Source organism: Meriones unguiculatus, chromosome 1 (assembly GCF_030254825.1).
Source record: "Meriones unguiculatus strain TT.TT164.6M chromosome 1, Bangor_MerUng_6.1, whole genome shotgun sequence".
Lineage (NCBI taxonomy): Eukaryota > Metazoa > Chordata > Mammalia > Rodentia > Muridae > Meriones > Meriones unguiculatus.
In genome coordinates, this window is record NC_083349.1 from 186,139,607 (window position 1) to 186,156,110 (window position 16,504).

The 16,504-nt window shown below is 42.9% G+C and overlaps 1 protein-coding gene and 1 long non-coding RNA gene across 2 annotated transcripts in view; one reads left to right on the forward strand and one right to left on the reverse strand.

Annotated features, from left to right (window-relative positions):
- Positions 1–14,597, reverse strand: part of Dlat (dihydrolipoamide S-acetyltransferase) — a 28,156-nt gene extending 13,559 nt beyond the window's left edge. The window contains exons 1-7 of the mRNA XM_021658638.2: positions 14,322–14,597; positions 13,807–13,908; positions 13,279–13,403; positions 12,969–13,125; positions 8,890–9,016; positions 5,872–6,059; positions 4,631–4,772 (exon numbers count right to left, since the gene is read on the reverse strand). Of these exons, the coding sequence (XP_021514313.1) occupies positions 4,631–4,772; positions 5,872–6,059; positions 8,890–9,016; positions 12,969–13,125; positions 13,279–13,403; positions 13,807–13,908; positions 14,322–14,597 (1,117 nt within the window). The remainder of the gene's footprint in view (positions 1–4,630; positions 4,773–5,871; positions 6,060–8,889; positions 9,017–12,968; positions 13,126–13,278; positions 13,404–13,806; positions 13,909–14,321) is intronic.
- Positions 14,598–15,088: 491 nt separating this feature from the next.
- Positions 15,089–15,996, forward strand: LOC132649587 (uncharacterized). Its single transcript, XR_009588088.1, has 2 exons — positions 15,089–15,226; positions 15,474–15,996. It is a non-coding gene; the product is annotated as an uncharacterized LOC132649587 (long non-coding RNA).
- The last annotated feature ends 508 nt before the right edge of the window (positions 15,997–16,504 follow it).

Below are 16,504 nucleotides of genomic sequence, written 5' to 3' on the forward strand. Positions count from 1 at the left end.
GACTGAGGACAGTGCTTCTGGATAAAGGACATCAGCGTTGTTAGCCTAAAGACCAAACAAACACTTAACTAAAGTGTGATAACCTTCAATATTCTTTCCACTCTCCCTCCCCATCTCCTGCTTCCTGTGCCAATTCCACTAAACAGAGAGAAGCTGAGTTCAATGAGCACTGGCCAGTGATTTATTCAATAATGTCTTTATGATGACACCTCCATGAAAATAATGCCTTGAGATCCAGTGAGCTTCCTAGTTGGTGAGGACAGCACTGTGATGGCAGGATGGCAAGCCTGGAGAGTGCATGGGTGCTCTGTGTATCCCTTCCCACTATACCTTGTCCTACACATCTCTCCATTGGCTGTGTCTGAGCTGTATTCTTTGTAATATACTAATAATAGTACATAAGGTCTATCAGTCATTTTAGTTAGTTATCAAACCCAAGGAGGATTAGCAATCTTTGATTTACTGCTAATGAGTTATATATACAGACAGCCCCGGGGGAAAAGGAATCTGAGGTAAAAGGAATCTGCTTTCACCTATGGAGTCTCATGCTAACTCTGAGTCAGTAATGTCATACTGGACTGAACTGTTGGACACTCAGTTGGTGGTTATATTGGAAAAACTCCAAACTCTTGGTGTCAGAAAACAGCACACAATCATGGATCCTGAGCTCACTGAGCATATGCCATAAAAGCCTGGGTCAGTTCCCAGGACAAAAATAAAAAATAAGTAAAACAAAGAAGACTCCACTCTACTAGGGGTTGGGAACAACCTTCCACTCTCACTCGCCCTAACCTCCATTCCTTTGTTTTTTCCTCCTTCTCTTCCTCCCTCCTTCTCTCTCTTTCTCCAGATAACATTCCTCAGACTACTGTTAGAATCGTTCCCTTGCAAAACTCTAAATCTTGCTCATCTTTTCGTTAAGGATGACTCAAGTGTTGCTTACAATAAAAAGCATGTGCTTGGCTGACTCAGCTCAGAACTGAAAACCTTAAACAGATGCAGTTTCAGAAGTGCAACTGTCCCTTTAAATTGTTCCCAACCCCTAGGCTACTTTATAATCTCTCTAATCTCAGCCCTTTCCAGATTCTGCAAATTGAAAACCTTAAATTTATACATTAAACAGTAGCAGGGAGAGAGTCTTATCATCCACCACCAAACAACCATCCATAATCTCAATTAAAACAGATAAAATGTTCTGGATTCTATAAAAGTCAATCCCACTTTTTAAAAAATTCTTTATTAATTACAGTTTATTCACTTTGTATCCCCCCTGTACTTCCCTCCCTCCTCCCCTCCCAAATCCCTCCTTCCTCTCCCTTCTGCTTGCATGCCCCTCCCCAAGTCCACTGATAGGGGAGGTCTTCTTTTCCTTCCTTTTGATCCTAATCTATTAGGTCTCATCAGGAGTGGCTGCAGTGTCTTCCTCTCTGGCCCGGTAAGGCTGCCCCACCCGCTTAGGGGGAGGTGATTAAAGAGCAGGCCAATCAGTCTATGTCAGAGACAGTTCCTGTTTCCATTACTATGGAACCCACTTGGACACTGAACTGCCATGGGCTACACCTGTGCAGGGGTCCTAGGTTAAATCTACGAATGGCCCTTGGTTGGAGTATGAGTCTCAGGAAAGACCCCTGTGCTCAGATTTTTTGGTTCTGTTGCTCTCCTTGTGGAGTTCCTGTCCTCTCCAGATCCTACTATTTCCCACTTCTTTCATAAGATTCCCTGAACTCTGCCCAAGGTTTGGCCATGTCTCAGCATCTGCTTTGATAGTTTGTAGGGCAGAGCCTTTCAGAGGCCCTCTGTGGCAGGCTCCTGACTTGTTCCCTATTTTCTCCTTCTTCTGATGTCCATCCTCTTTGCCTTTCTGGATATGTCAATCCCACTTTTTATATTCTCAAGAATTCTGTTTCCTGCCAAACCATCCTACTCTCTCACCCGTCTAGAGCATCAGTTTCTCAAGGATGGGAAGCTACTTGTGTGCTTTGTGAATGCTACACTCACACTAGATAAGCGCGACCACTGTGCTGCAGCCCCAGCTCCTCAGTCTCAGGAGCCCAGCAGGCCCTGAACTGACCTCCTGCCTCAGACTTTTGACCAGCTAGATTCCAGGTGTGTGCCATTAGGCCCAGCTTCTTTTGCTTCTTCTCACCCTTGTCTTCTCTTCTACCCCTTGCTCTCTGTGTTCTGTTATATGCTGTTGGCCTATGGACCTCTGCCAAAATGCTTTCTTCCAACACTTCACAAGGCTGACTCATAGATGACCCCAGGTCTGGAGATGAGATCATGTGTCACCCAGAAAGATCCTCCTCCTGTCTAAAAGTCATTGATAGATTTGTCACTGAATCTATTTCTTTTTAGCTCCTAAGTCACCTCAGTTCATAATAAAAATGTAGAGCAAAGAGAGCTGATATGCTTTCTTTGCACAAGCACTGTTAACTTACTAATCTTCACAAATTATTAAGTATTATTTTTATATACAAGTTACAGAGTCAGAAAAGGTTACACTGTTAGCACATGGCAGAGCTAACATTCAAACCTGATTATTCTGTCTCTGGATCCTATTCTTAACTACAGTGCTAGACTTCTGCTCACTTCGTTCTCTCCTGATGGCCAATGAAGCCAGAATATTCTCCATCTTATGAACAAGTCCTTGATGCACAGATGGTACTTGATAAATATGTGGTTAGCTAATGATAAAGGAATTACTTAACCCAGCCTGCATGAAAACAATACTGGAGTTCTTCAACTTATCCCTCTAGTAAAATAACCAGCACCACCAACTCTCCAACAATTGACTCTACTTGTCCTAGTTCTTCAGGCACAACTATTAACTCTGCCCCTCCACTCTATTAAATGCCTTGTCTCTGGTACTAAGCACAAATTAATAAAGAATGCCACACCAACAAAGCGGCAGCTTGGCGGTGGGTGAGAGCCAGCCTCAGGGCACACAACTGCAGCTGTGGGAACACGACTGTAGCTTTCTTTAGTGATTATGGATGGCAGCACAGGGTAATGGGAACAATACAGAATTTAAAGCAGGACCTGGGTGGTCCAGGCTTGTAATCCTAGCCACTCAAGAGGCTGAAGATAGAACACTGCAAGCTCTGGGCCAGCCTAGGAATTTTTTTTTTTTAATTCCGAGAAATAGAAAATAAAGAGAGGAGGAGCTAAGAATATACATACATGTTACAGTGCCTGCCTAGTATGAATGAGATACTATCTCAACCCCTAGTAATAAAACAAAACAAGAAAAGAACTGAGCTGTTGAGAAGGCTCAGTGTGTAAGGTGCTGCTGCCAAGCCTGATAACTTGAGTTCAACCCCCACGCATGAGGTGTCACACTGTATAGAAGGTCAGAGCACAAACTATTTCTACTATGTGGGTCCCAGGGATAGTACTCGGGTCAGCAGCAGCAAGCACTTTTACCTGGTAAGACATCTCACCAGTCCTGCTCTGCTTATTGCTACACTCAGTCAAACTACTACAGAGCCAAGCCCTCTAACTCAATATTGCCCAACAAACACATATACTTTTGCCAACAATTAAGTAAGACAGGATAAAGAGACAGAGAAATTGTGGGGATATGAGAAGAGAAACAGAAGCCTCTCACCAGCCGAGAAGCAAGAATTCCAACAATGAGCATCTGTTGGCCGATTCTCCTCCCAGTGATAAACCAACAACTTTCTAGGAAGCTCACCATTTATAATAGAAGACTCATACTAAAACCCTGTGCAGTCCTAATGGCTCCTGGTTTTCTCTCTCAGACTATAATTCTATCTACTGCATATCTAGAGCCACCCCATAATCTCACTTAAAAAGGAAAGATGGAGCGGGAAGAAGAGAGCCACCAAAGTGGTGTATATGGCTAATGGTAGGACATTTCATTCAACTCTCCCTCGTGGACCCACACTCACAGTTGGGTATGTCTGACCTTGTCTACTCTCCATTAAAAAGCCCACAACCACACTTGGATATGTCTTATTTCCCTGAGCATATTTCTCTTAACCCCCATGCTTAAAATCTTCATTAAAAGTATCTCTTAATAAAGTGCACTGTTCGTTGATGTGCTTTGATTCTTTTGTGAGTATCTTTCTTCTTTTCTTTGTTTTGTTTTTCAAGACAGGGCTTCTCTTTGTAGCTCTGGCTGTCCTGGAATCCACTCTGTAGACCAGGCTGGCCTCGGGGTGGCCAGAGATCCATCTGCCTCTGCCTCCCAAGTGAAAGGATTAAAGATGTGGGCCACCAACCCGGGTTCTGAATGCCTTCCTACTTTCAATAAAACCCTAATTCAGCTTCATTCTGACAAGCCCTAAAATTCTTTTCTGCATCAAAGCCAAGCATGGGTTTGCCTGAGTCGAGGTCCCTAAGCTCAAAGGAGCTCCTCAGAGTTCTGAGGGCAAATGTGGAGGGAGTGATGCTTCTCTTCCTCACCATTGCTATTAAACATTTCCTATGAATAAAGGACAAACTTACAAGGTCACAGATTACATAGGCAGATCAAAGAAAACACAGTGATGCTCTCCCATTCCACGAAGGCAACAGAGCTCCTCCCCATGCAACTGTATGTGCTGCTCTCACTGACGCACTTACCTGAACTTTAATGTACAACCCCTTTCTTAAAAAAAAACCTTACCTTTAACTTGGGTGAGGTCAATCCCTTTCTCTGCTGCCAACTTCTTTGCAAGAGGGCTAACAAACACTCTTCCCTTTGGTCCAGCAGGAGCAGCTGAGGGTGTAGGCACTGAGGGCTGGGGAGTGGGAGGAACAGCTGCTACCTTTGGAAAAACAGAAAGTATCCACTCATTACTGCAAAGTAATCTGAAAAAGAAAACAAACACTGGGCTTTATTTGTTTGTTTGTTTGTCAAGACGAAGATCCTCCATGTAACAACCCTGGCTGTCCTGGCTGTCTTTATAGACCAGGCTGACCTCTAACTCCTGAAATGCGAGATCCGCCTGCCTCTGCCTCCCAAGTGCTAGGATTAAAGGCGTGTGCCACCATGCCTGGCTACAGGTTCCTATTATATAAGGTAGAAGTTTTTATAATTAAATGATATTTATACACTTTCCTGGTTTAACTAATATAAAATACAAATGGCAAGAATATTTTCTGTCAAAGACAGAAACAGGTCATGCTAACAGGAGAGCTACAGAATTAAAACTGACCTATGTATAATATCCTTATCACCTGTCATTTCTTGTCATTTTTTCCTCTGAGACTACGTAACCTACAGTGATCCTCCTGCCTTAGCCACCCACATGCTTGAATCACCACACACCTTGCTTCTTGCCACTTTTTTATTTTCACTAAGTATATAATTAACATGGTTTCTGCCTAATTTAATCTCATTTCAGGATATAAAATGATACTAACAGGTTTCATGTTTCAAGTGTCTTAAGGAATGGAACACAGAGCTTCCTGCACATCTAAATCAATGCAAGACAGTGAGAAGCCAAGCTTCCTCTGAGAAAATGTACACCTTTTCTAATCCCACGGAGGTATATACCGAAGAGTGAAAGTGTATGATGCTACAAGTCATGTCAGATCAGGGTCCAAAGTCCAAAATGTCTGCTTCAACTACGATACAAAAATACCAGAACTGAAAGTGCAAACAGGCATTAGTAGAGCAACAGAAAATGTGGAGTGAACCCATCACCTTCCTTGGGCATTACCTTCACACCAACAGTAGAAGAACATGTAACTCAGCTTTGTTATCAACTAGAGTCAAGACGGCAGAAGAGCAACTTACCAACCATGAGGTGGACAGCACATACTATATGCCACAGATTAATGAGTGTTGCCAGTCACTTTCCTACATGTAGGATCCAGACACCTGGCTGAAAGGATAATTTCCCAATTCAGAAGCACACTTACCGGGGGTGGGACAGGTGGTGGTGCCTGCGGCTTTAAGCTGGTCACTTCCGTTGGCCTATAATCTGCAAATGCTGCTATATCTTCCTGTTTTTCTACTATGATACAAAGTGGAGTTCCTAGCGGAACATCCCTTGTGCCTTCAGGGATAAGGATTTTTGCCAGATAACCTTCTTCTTGTACTTCAAAGCCTTAAGTAGAAAGAAAAACATTATGAAACTCAAGACTTCACCATTGCTATACCTTCACCAGGGTTTCAGGTAAAGGTTTCATATTCAAACTACTGGTGTTAGGTTTGTTTGTTTTTACAAACTATTTAACTTCTTTGTGCCTCAGTTTCTCTTCTTTAACATGGGAACAGGAAGAATACAGCTAACCCTCTGGCTACAGTTCTGCATCCCTAAATCCAATCAAGTGTGGGTCAACATTACATCACCACTGACATGAACTATGAAGTCAGCCTATGGAAATCTGAACTTAGCATATACACTTTTTATTCTTGCAATTATTTCCTACGTAATACAGTGTAACAGCTATTCACATAGCACTGCTGTTTTCGGTATTACAAGTAACTGGAAATGATTAAAAGTATACAGTTGTAGAGGCATAGCTCAGTAACAGAGATCCTACTAATTTGCTCAAGGCCCTAAATTCAATCCCAGTGACACCACCCTAACCCCAAGTACTATGTCCACTTACATAGGAAACTTTACTCTATAGACTTTCATCCTTGGATCAGTTTGCCAACGCATGTATGAAGGAATGATTAACTATACTATCCTAACATAAATGTTAGATTTAAATCAATTAATATTTAAGTACCTAGAAACAGTATACTCTGCACAAAGTAAATGAAAAATGCAGTTCGCTCTCCAAGTCTTTGAGATCAAAACAATTTGGGAAAAAAACTACCTGGGCAGAACACATACAGATGACTTTCTGGAGCCAGTGCCTTGTGGACACTGACATAACTATGTCTGTTCTACTAAGACTGCAGACAGTGACTCATTCTGAGAGTTACTGAAAACAACTCAAGGGCAGCCCTTATGTGGCACTCACAGGACTTTTTTTTAAAGGTATCTATCTATCTATCTATCTATCTATCTATCTATCTATCTATCTATCTATCTATCTATCGTCTGAGTGCTCTATCTACATGTACACCTGCATGCCAGAAGAGGGCATCAGATATCAGTAAAGGTAGCTGTGAGCCACCATGTGGTTGCTGGGAATTGAACTCAGGACCTCTGAAAGAACAGAGAGTGATCTTATCTGCTGAGCTATCTCTCCAGCCCCACTCACAGGATTTTAAGATGTAATCAGCTACACTGCTAAAAGTCAGAGTTACATGGAAGTCAAATTACAAAAACTGCCAAGCAGGACAGCAATATGGGATTTCAGTACTAAAAGTATTCTCAGAGCTTCTCAAAGGCTATACTTGACATTATGCTAACTACTCCAATGTGATGAAATACAGCATCAGTGGGGTCTCTGTGTCAACAGTTAATGTGCTACTCAGCTACTGTTTTTCTCAAACACTTAGACTTATAAAAGTAAAGCCTAAAGCTGGGTGCAGTGGCTATTTTCTTATAGCCACACCATCAGGAGGCTGAAGCAGGGGGATGTCAAGCATGAAGGCATCCTGGGCAATATAACTTCAAGACCAGACTAGGTTACATAGCAAGGAGTTCCCTATAAAGAAATAGGAGCATGGCATGATGATGCCTTTAATCTTGGCACTCAGATCTCTTTTGAGTTCCAGGCCACCCAAGGTGAGTAAGGCCCTGTCTCAAAAATTGATTTAAAAAAGCAAAATCAGGGTACCGACAGGGGCAAGCTCTGCCTTCCAGATCTTGCTTTCTGGAGTTTATGCCTCTCCTTGATGAACACATCTCTAATGAAGCCTTCCATTTCCCAACTGGAAATACTCAGTAAGAGATGTATTGAAACTGGACAGAGGTAGCACACACCTTTGATCTAAAGCTTGGCAGCAAGCACCTTTATCCACACCAAACCATCTTGCTGGCATTTGCGGTTTCCTTGAGACAGAAACATTTCTTCTAATAAAAGCCATGGGAGAACCAGGCATAGCAGTGCAAGCCTGTAATCCCAAAACTTTGGAGGCTGAGACTGGAAGACTGGAGATTAATGGCCAATCAAAAAAAAGAGAGAAAGAGAGAGAGGGAAGGAGGGGGAAGGGAGGAAGGGAAGAAGGAAAGGAAAGGAAAGGAAAGGAAAGGAAAGGAAAGGAAAGGAAAAGGAAAAGGAAAGGAAGGAAGGAAAGAGAGAAAGAAAGAAAGAAAGAGAGAAAGAAAGAAAGAAAGAAAGAAAGAAAGAAAGAAAGAAAGAAAGAAAGAAAGAAAGAAAAGGCATGAGAATGGCAGGTGTGAAGAACACTATCTGTGACCACTACTTCTTGATGCCTCTGATGTCCTGCGATGGCATGGATGAGCCTCCTGCCCCTGTAAATCATGGAAGAGTGGCAAGAAGCCCATAACACCTAGGATTATCAACAAATACAAGCACAAATTCATGCCTGCAGAGTGGGTTTTGTTTCTGAGAAGAAAGTAAATGAATGAAGGGGCACAAGGAAATGTGGTACATGTGAAGACTAACATTCATGTCACTTTCAAATTAGGAGACTAATCTACACTCTGGGTACTATTTCCCTCCAACTCATCTGAAATCCTTTGGTATTCTCTTGCCAGATAGGGTATGACATTCTTCTTCCTCCTTCCTTCTTTTCCCACATTTAGACAAAGGCAGTTCTGGTACAGCTTCTAATTACCATAAAAATATAGCCAAGAGCAACCCTGGCCTAAGAAAAGACCTCGACATATCCTCGATCAACAAGTACAACTCAGGACTGACATGCATGGCTGTGCATGGCTTTGTTATAACGTATCATCCCCCAGGCAGTAAATCCCAGGAACTGTAAACGTCATGTTATCACTCACTCAGTACAGGAAAGGATGGCCATCCTCCTCCTCACTCAGCTGCCAAGAGCTGAAGAAATCTCACCTATAGTGGCCTTGTCAGTCTCTATCTCTGCCAGTAAGTCTCCTTCACTTAGCTTCTCACCCACTTTCTTTTCCCATCTCTGGACCGTGCCCATGGTCATGGTGGGGGAGAGGGCAGGAAGAAGTACCTGTGGAAACAAACAGTCATTGCTTAACCAGGAAGCACTGTACACAGAGCATTCAGGGGAGTGCTTGCATTTTCATGCAGTGGAAGACTAGTATTTCAGTCACTCATCACACCCAGGCCTGGTGGCATTAATCTGTAATATCAACACTCAAAAGGCAGAAGAGAAGGTTCTTGAATTTGAGACCAACCTGGACTACACAGTAAGACCTTGTCTCAAAAATTAAACCATAACCAAAAACCAAATTACCTAGCATAGCAAGGCTCTGTGCTTAATAGCTTTCTACCAGTCAAATCATCCTTCCAAACACGGGTTACCTGAATCCATCCTTCGCAGTTGAAAACAGGGAGATAGGAAAGATTTCCTTTAGATGGTCAAAATGAAGTCAACACACACATTCTATCTTTTCAACTACGTCCGTGGTTTCCAACCTTCCTAATGCTGCGACCCTCATGTTGTGGTGACCTCAGCCATAAGATTATATTAGTTGCTACTTTATAAATGTAATTTTGCTACTATTATGAATTGTTATGCAAATATCTGATATGCAGAATATCTGATATTTGAATCCTATGAAAGGGTCATTTGACTCCTAAAGGGGTCACAAACCACAGGTTGAGAACCATGGATCTAGGTTAAAATGGGTACTTTTCTTTTCTCTTTCTTTTTTTTTGCTCAAAATCCTGAAGAATAGAATTTAATCTCTGAATACATTATTTTCCAAATAATTTATCAATAGTTTTAACCTTGATAATCTTTGCCTTAATATTTTTTAGAAATAATTTACCAACAGCTTTTAATAATTTTAAAGATGAATCTAATATTTGAAAATTTCTTACATGTCTATAATGCAACCTGACCACACTTACCCTCTCCCCCCTTTCTTATCTGACTTCCACCAAACCTCTTCCAACAGTTTCCTTTACCACCTCATATCTTTTTGTTTCTTGTTTTGTTTTATGACCTACTGGATTTAACAGGAGGCATTAGCATTTTCATGCATGTAGAACTATACTCAGGAGCTCAAGGGCCACACCACTCTTAGTATAACTAATTAATCATAAAATGGGTACTTTTCATTTTCACAGAATGATCTTGGTCTAGACTCTGTTGAATTCGCTGTGTTCTGCAGTGAGCATCTATTTATCTTTTCACACATAAGAAACCACATTTATTTACACCTACTATATATAAAGCTGGGTTTTTTGTTTGTTTGTTTGTTTTATTTGTTTTAAAAACAATTTAAATTAAGGGCAAGAGGGATGGTCGGCAGTGAAGAGCACTTGATGTTCCCACACACGGCCTGAGTTCAGTTCCTGAGATCCGTATGGGCCATTGCGACTCCAGCTTCAAGGGGGTCCAACTCCGCCTCTGGGAGCACTAGCATGCACACGTGCACACACAATTTTTAAAAACTTTCAAACACTAAGAGGTCTTCTCGGAGCAAAGGATGAAGTTCAATAGTAGAAGAGCACTTGACTAGCACGCATGAGGCAGAAGTAGAGGGGGAACCATAAAACTAAACACCATTCTTCACAGACGGCAGCCATAACACATGGTTTTTTAAAAACTGTTAAGAAAAGATTTCTGATGTGTGTGTGTGTGTGTGTGTGTGTGTGTGTGTGTGTGTACAAGTCTGCAGTGCAGAAACCAGAGGTGGACACAAGGTGTCCTGAGCTATCTCACTTTTTTCCTTGAGACAGGGTCTCTCGCTTAGGTCTCTCCAACTCTCCTATCTCTGCTCCCCACAGCACTATAGTTAGAGAAGTTACTCCCAAGTGTTTTCTGACCTCCACACACATAAACAGTGTGTCTACATGCATACTGAACACTTGTAAAAAATTTTTGTTTTTGTTGTTGTTTGAGACAGGGTTTCTCTGTGTAACAGATGTGGCTTGTCCTGGAACACACTTTGTAGACCAAGCTGGCCTGGAACTCGGAGATCCACGTGTCTCTGCCTAAGGAGTACTGGGATAAAAGGTGTACGCCACCACACTTATGCTAATACATATAAAAATAAATTTTTTTGTTTGTTTGAGAAGGGTTTCTCTGTGTAGCCCTAGCTTTCCTGGAACTCACTCTGTAGACTAGGCAGGCTTGAAGGTGGCCAGAGATCCACCTGCCTCTGCCTCCCAAGTGATAGGACTAAAGGCGTGTGATTCCACACCTGGTGGTATAAAAAATTTTTTAATTGTATTCCTATTTATGATTGTGTCTACTGAATTTGGATGCTTATTCACTTAATATGGACTTTATTTGCTATCTTAAGTTTTATAAGTAGCAATAGCCTTATACAAAGGAAAAAGTAATTTCAGTCAAAATGTCTCTAGAAGTGGGAAATAAAACAAGACTTAGAAAATCTTTATAAATTACTTCCTGCTCAGAATTTGTTTTCTTTGTTTCATAATCACTAGTGAAGTAAATGAAAGCATGAGTGAGTGTCTCTGTGTGTGTGAAATACTCACATGTATCACTGTCATCTCAAAAGATTCTTAGGGCCCAAATCTAATACTTGAACACAAAGCACCATAAAATGGAGAAATGTGGTCTTATGTAATAAGATAAGGTTGCTGAACTGAAAGGAATAACTGTGAAAGCTAAAGACCAGGCAACATTTCATCATAAGTGACTGTTACCAACAGAACTGGAACATGATCTCCAAAGACACTGATTTATTTAGAAAACTTCCTATAAAGTTAAGGAAAGGTCAAATCTTCATCCTTCAGATTTTACTTACTTCCAACGTCAAGACCACACAATACACAGAGGAAAACACTAACAGCTAATAAAGTAACTTAGTGTATGTGCTTCAGAATCTGTATTGGTTTATTGTGTTTTTTTCCTGTTTGTTTTGCACTTTTCTAGTTTATTTTAATTTTATTATTGTTGTTTCTTTTTTTAGATGCTGGTTTGTTTTCTAGTTAGAGAGAGAAGGAAAGGCTATGGGTTTGGATAGGTAGGGAAGTAGGGATGATCTGGGAGGAATGTAGGGGAGAACCATAATTAGATTATACATATGAAAGAGAATCTTTAAAAAAAAGAAAAAGCATGACTTAGTTTTGTAGAAGCTGATTTAGGTTCATGGTAATGGCATTTATGGCCACTAGCTTTGTTACAATGTTAACCTGCATATTTATTCTGCACTTTTTTTTTTTTTTTTTTTTTTTGTGGGTGAGGCTCTGGGGTGGGGGACACGGTTTCTCTGTGTAGCCCTGGCTGTCCTGGAACTCACTCTGTAGACCAGGCTGGCCTTGAACTCAGAGATCCAACTGCCTCTGCCTTCCAAGTGCTAAGATTAAAGTTGTGCGCCACCACTACCAAACTCCATTCTTCTTTTTAAATAATTTTTTTATTTTATTTTATGTGTTTTGTTTTCACTGCACGTGTGTCTGTTAGAGAGTGTTGGATCCCCTGGAACTGGAGTTACAGATGGTGTGAACTGCACGCAGGTGCTGGGAACCAAACCTAGATCCTCTGGAAGAACAGCCAGTGCTCTTGACAGCTAAGTCATCTCTATGGCCTCTTCACACTCATTCTTCATTGTTACTTTTCTCATTCATAAGCATTACTGGAATATTTCTATGCTTTGGAAAACCAAAGGACAACTTCCTCTTTCATTCAACAGTCAGCACCTGTTTTCTACTTAAATTTGCTTATATAGGAAAAAAAAAATCATTTCCAAAACCTTTCACAGTGTTTTGAGTGAGAAAAGTCAAGCACTATCCCGTATCTTATACTAAGGCTGAGAAAGGTAAAGAAACTGTCTAAGCTCACACGCTTGGAAACCACAATCAAGAATAAAAGCTGTCAGCTTCACAGGTAAATCTCTGCTGAATGAAAAGCACATATCATATTTAACTAGTTTTCGAGATGCAATCACCACCCATTAAAAAAAGAAGAAGAAATGGATAAATAACAAGTCATCAGGAGCTGGCACTCCAAAGCTGGGCCTCACCTGCATGTGGGTAGGTAAGGAGCTACCAGGAGCCCTTGCAGAAGATGTAGCTGGTGCAGCGGCTGGAGCTGGGGCTGGGGCTGGGGCTGGAGCTGCCTGCGGAGTTGCTGTCGCTGAATCCAATGTATAATTTTTAAAGGCCTCAATATCCTCAGGCCTGAAGAAAAAGAATATATAAACATAGAGTTTATAAAGCAAGTTCAGTCTCCACCTCATCCCTAGCAAGGCTTCAAAGGTCTTTAACTCCCAATTTGAGTTTAAATGTTCTAAAAGCACCGTATGTTCACAAATTACAAGGGTTTTAACTCACTTTTCAACTGTGATACAGATGACGGATCCAACTGGAACATCTCTGGTCCCTTCAGCAACAAGGATCTTTGCCATATAGCACTCCTCCAAGCTCTCAAATCCAACAGTGGCTTTATCAGTTTCAACCTTTTAACACAAAGCAGTAGCTTAGGTTTGTACTGCCAGCATGCAGTTAATTAGAATGTTTCTAGAATTTCATCTGAAGATAAACCCATTACCAGAGACTTGAAAGAATGGTTTAAAGACAGTTTGACTAGCACCCGGGCATTGCTAACATTCGGAGGCTGAGGAAGGCGGAACTCTGAGAGTTGCAGGCCAGCCAGAGCTACACAGTGAAACCCTATCTCAAAAACAGTCAGTTTAGCCAGTCGCTAACAACTTACCTAACCAATCATCTCTAATAACTGTGGGAGGGTGAAAAAAGAGAAGTTTCTTAAAAAGAAACGAGAAACTACCTACCAGAAGGCTAAGTCTCAGTCTCTTCAACATATCCACTCCCTTAGAATCGTCTGCCTATTTTAAAACTTACCTCTGCAATGAGATCACCCTCATTAATTTTTTCACCTTCTTTTTTTTCCCAGCGGGCTATGGTGCCTGCTTGCATCGTTGGGGAAAGGGAAGGCAATGGAACCTGAAGGCGAAAAAAGAAGCAACATTTAAACGGGGATACTTAACTCTTCATGTGGTTTAGAGTTTCAGTCCATCCAATTCCATGCAAAGCATTTACTGAGTCTCATTACAAACCGGTCACTGGGGATAAAAAGGGAGTTCGTCTCCCCAGAAGTTCATGACTTTCAGTGACAGGTTGATCCTCCAGTCGGTCTAGTGGACTTGACAAAGCACGTGAGACTGGGCAGTCCTTTTGCATATAGCCTCAGGGTTGGAGCTCTTCTTTCAATGGAAGAAATCCCTACTGGAAAGGTCTTGGGCAAGAGACCTTAATTGATCCTGAAGGGACCTGCCTCTCCGAGGCCTCTCAAGGAGGATCCCCCACGTCAAGGAGCCGGAGCTGAAGGACAACGGGGTCCGGGGTGGTACACTCACCTTCTGGTGCGGAGGGAGGCTGTAAGAGCGGCGGCCGGGCGACCCCAGGAGCTGCCGCAGTAAACGGTTACGGGGCGCGGTGCCAGAGCCGGAGCTCCAGCTGCACAGCAGGCGGACCCCATAGCTCGGGGTCCCGTTGCTGCATCCAGCCGCGGCGGGGCTGGTCCGCGGGCTCCCGCAAGGGGTCCTGGGGCCTTCCTTCAAGGCTGCCCACCGAGCCCCGAGCCCGGCCCTGGGCACTGCACTCTGCGCCCGCCGCGCACAGACGCGCCACATACTGCCACCGACTCCCACGCCCCAAAGGCTCCGCGGTCTCCGGAGTGACCTCTCCAAGAGCAGCGCGGCTCTGCCGTCAGCCGCGCCCTACGGTCGCGCAGTGTCGTAAAACTGGCTCCTCGGGCTGGCGTACGGAACGAACGGCGTCGGCGCCTCTGCGGAGGCCTCGGGCCGGGAGCGCCCGGGAGGTACCGCGGCCGCCGCTTAGGCGCGGGGAAGGGACGGAGGCGCCTCCAGGCAGTCGCGGGCGGCGCACGTGTGGAGGAAACGGGAAGGCTCGGGGGTGTGGGTGGCCCTGGGAGAGGTGTCGCCGAGGATGAGAAGTAGGGCACGCTCTAAGGCGGGACGGGAGGGTCCGCTCCGCGGCAGCCGGCGGCCAGGGAGGCGGTGCCAACGGCAACGGCCTTCTCTGTTTTAACGAGAAGCTGGGGAATGAACCCGGGCAGACAACCCACAGCTTTAGGGCGGTGGGTGCGGGCGCACCGCGAAACGTTGGAGGCAGGAAAGGCCCTCGAGTGATCTCCAGGGTTCAGGGATGCGTTCTTTGGCTGCAGGTCCCGCCCAGCGCGTTCCTTCCTAGGTCCCTAGCCCACACAAAACGGGAGCACCACGATTTTCTGCCGAGAAAGGTACATTTTCACGTTTCAAGTTACTCTCGGAGGACTATATATAAAGATAGTTGTTTGGAAAAAAAAAAAAAAACAATAGTTACATTACCCCCAAATTGCCACCATATCCTCTTAAGTAGCGAAAATATTTAAGACACACCTCAGACGTGGGGAGGCAAAGCCAGGTGCCAGCTTGGGAACTCTGTCTTTCAAAAGCGAAAGATTTAAGCTACATCTTCGCGAAACGCATTGTTTCACTATTCTACAGTTGTGCGATCTCAACAGAAAACTTTCTTAAACTCTGGAGTGAGGACGTGGAGTCAAAAGAAAAAAGAAATGGCAACCATGAAAAGTTTCCAGACATAAACCACCCAACCCCAAGTTGTTGCCTGTGCGGCATCCCGCCGAGCCACTGCAGCCGTTCCGAGGACACCCTTGCTCTTTGCACTGCCGAGCCCTCGTGCCCTCCGTGTCACGCAAGGCCAGCCAACCTTGGCACGGATTCATCATGTATGGCATGATTCGCACTGGTTTTACTGTACAAAGTTTTCTGTTCTTATGTGAAAAAAATGGTTTAGTTACAGAAAACAAAGGACATTTTTCTACAGCTATTCCCTAGCGTGTAAGCATTACAGTCGTGCGTCTTTGGGTTGGATTGTTTAAATATTTGAATTTTAAACTTGCCATAGCTGATTCAAGTTTCATAGCAAATCATTCGGGGAATTTTGGCCTGAGATTTGGACAATTTCCAGTAATTTCTGAAATATCCCTAAATACACATTTTTACGCTATATATTTTTAAATTTGTATGACATTTATTTCTGTGTATGCTTAACCCCTGAGCCATCTCACCAGCCCTACACAGAGCTCATATGCTGCCTATTTATGTGAAACAACATTCTCAATATCGACAATTATAATTCAAAATATTAATCAACTGAAAAATATTGATACTCCATGTATTGCGGTATCATCTATTCAGCCAAGATTTATCTCTTTTTTTCCACTTGCACATCACCTTTTATTGCAGCACAATTCACACACAATATTTCATTTATAGGACTAAACTATATGTCCATCTTAAAAGAATGGCTAAAATGTGGAATATTTACAAGGCAATTTCTTCAGTCACAAATAATGGAGTTTGTCATCCACAAGATGGGTGCAAACTTAGTTAAGCAAATTAACTCAGTCCCAGAAAGATCCATATTGTATATTTTCTCTCATTTGTGATCCTAGACTTTATCCTCAAAATCCTGTATGTATATATGTCAAAGAAGCCAAAGGGAAACAGGAGCA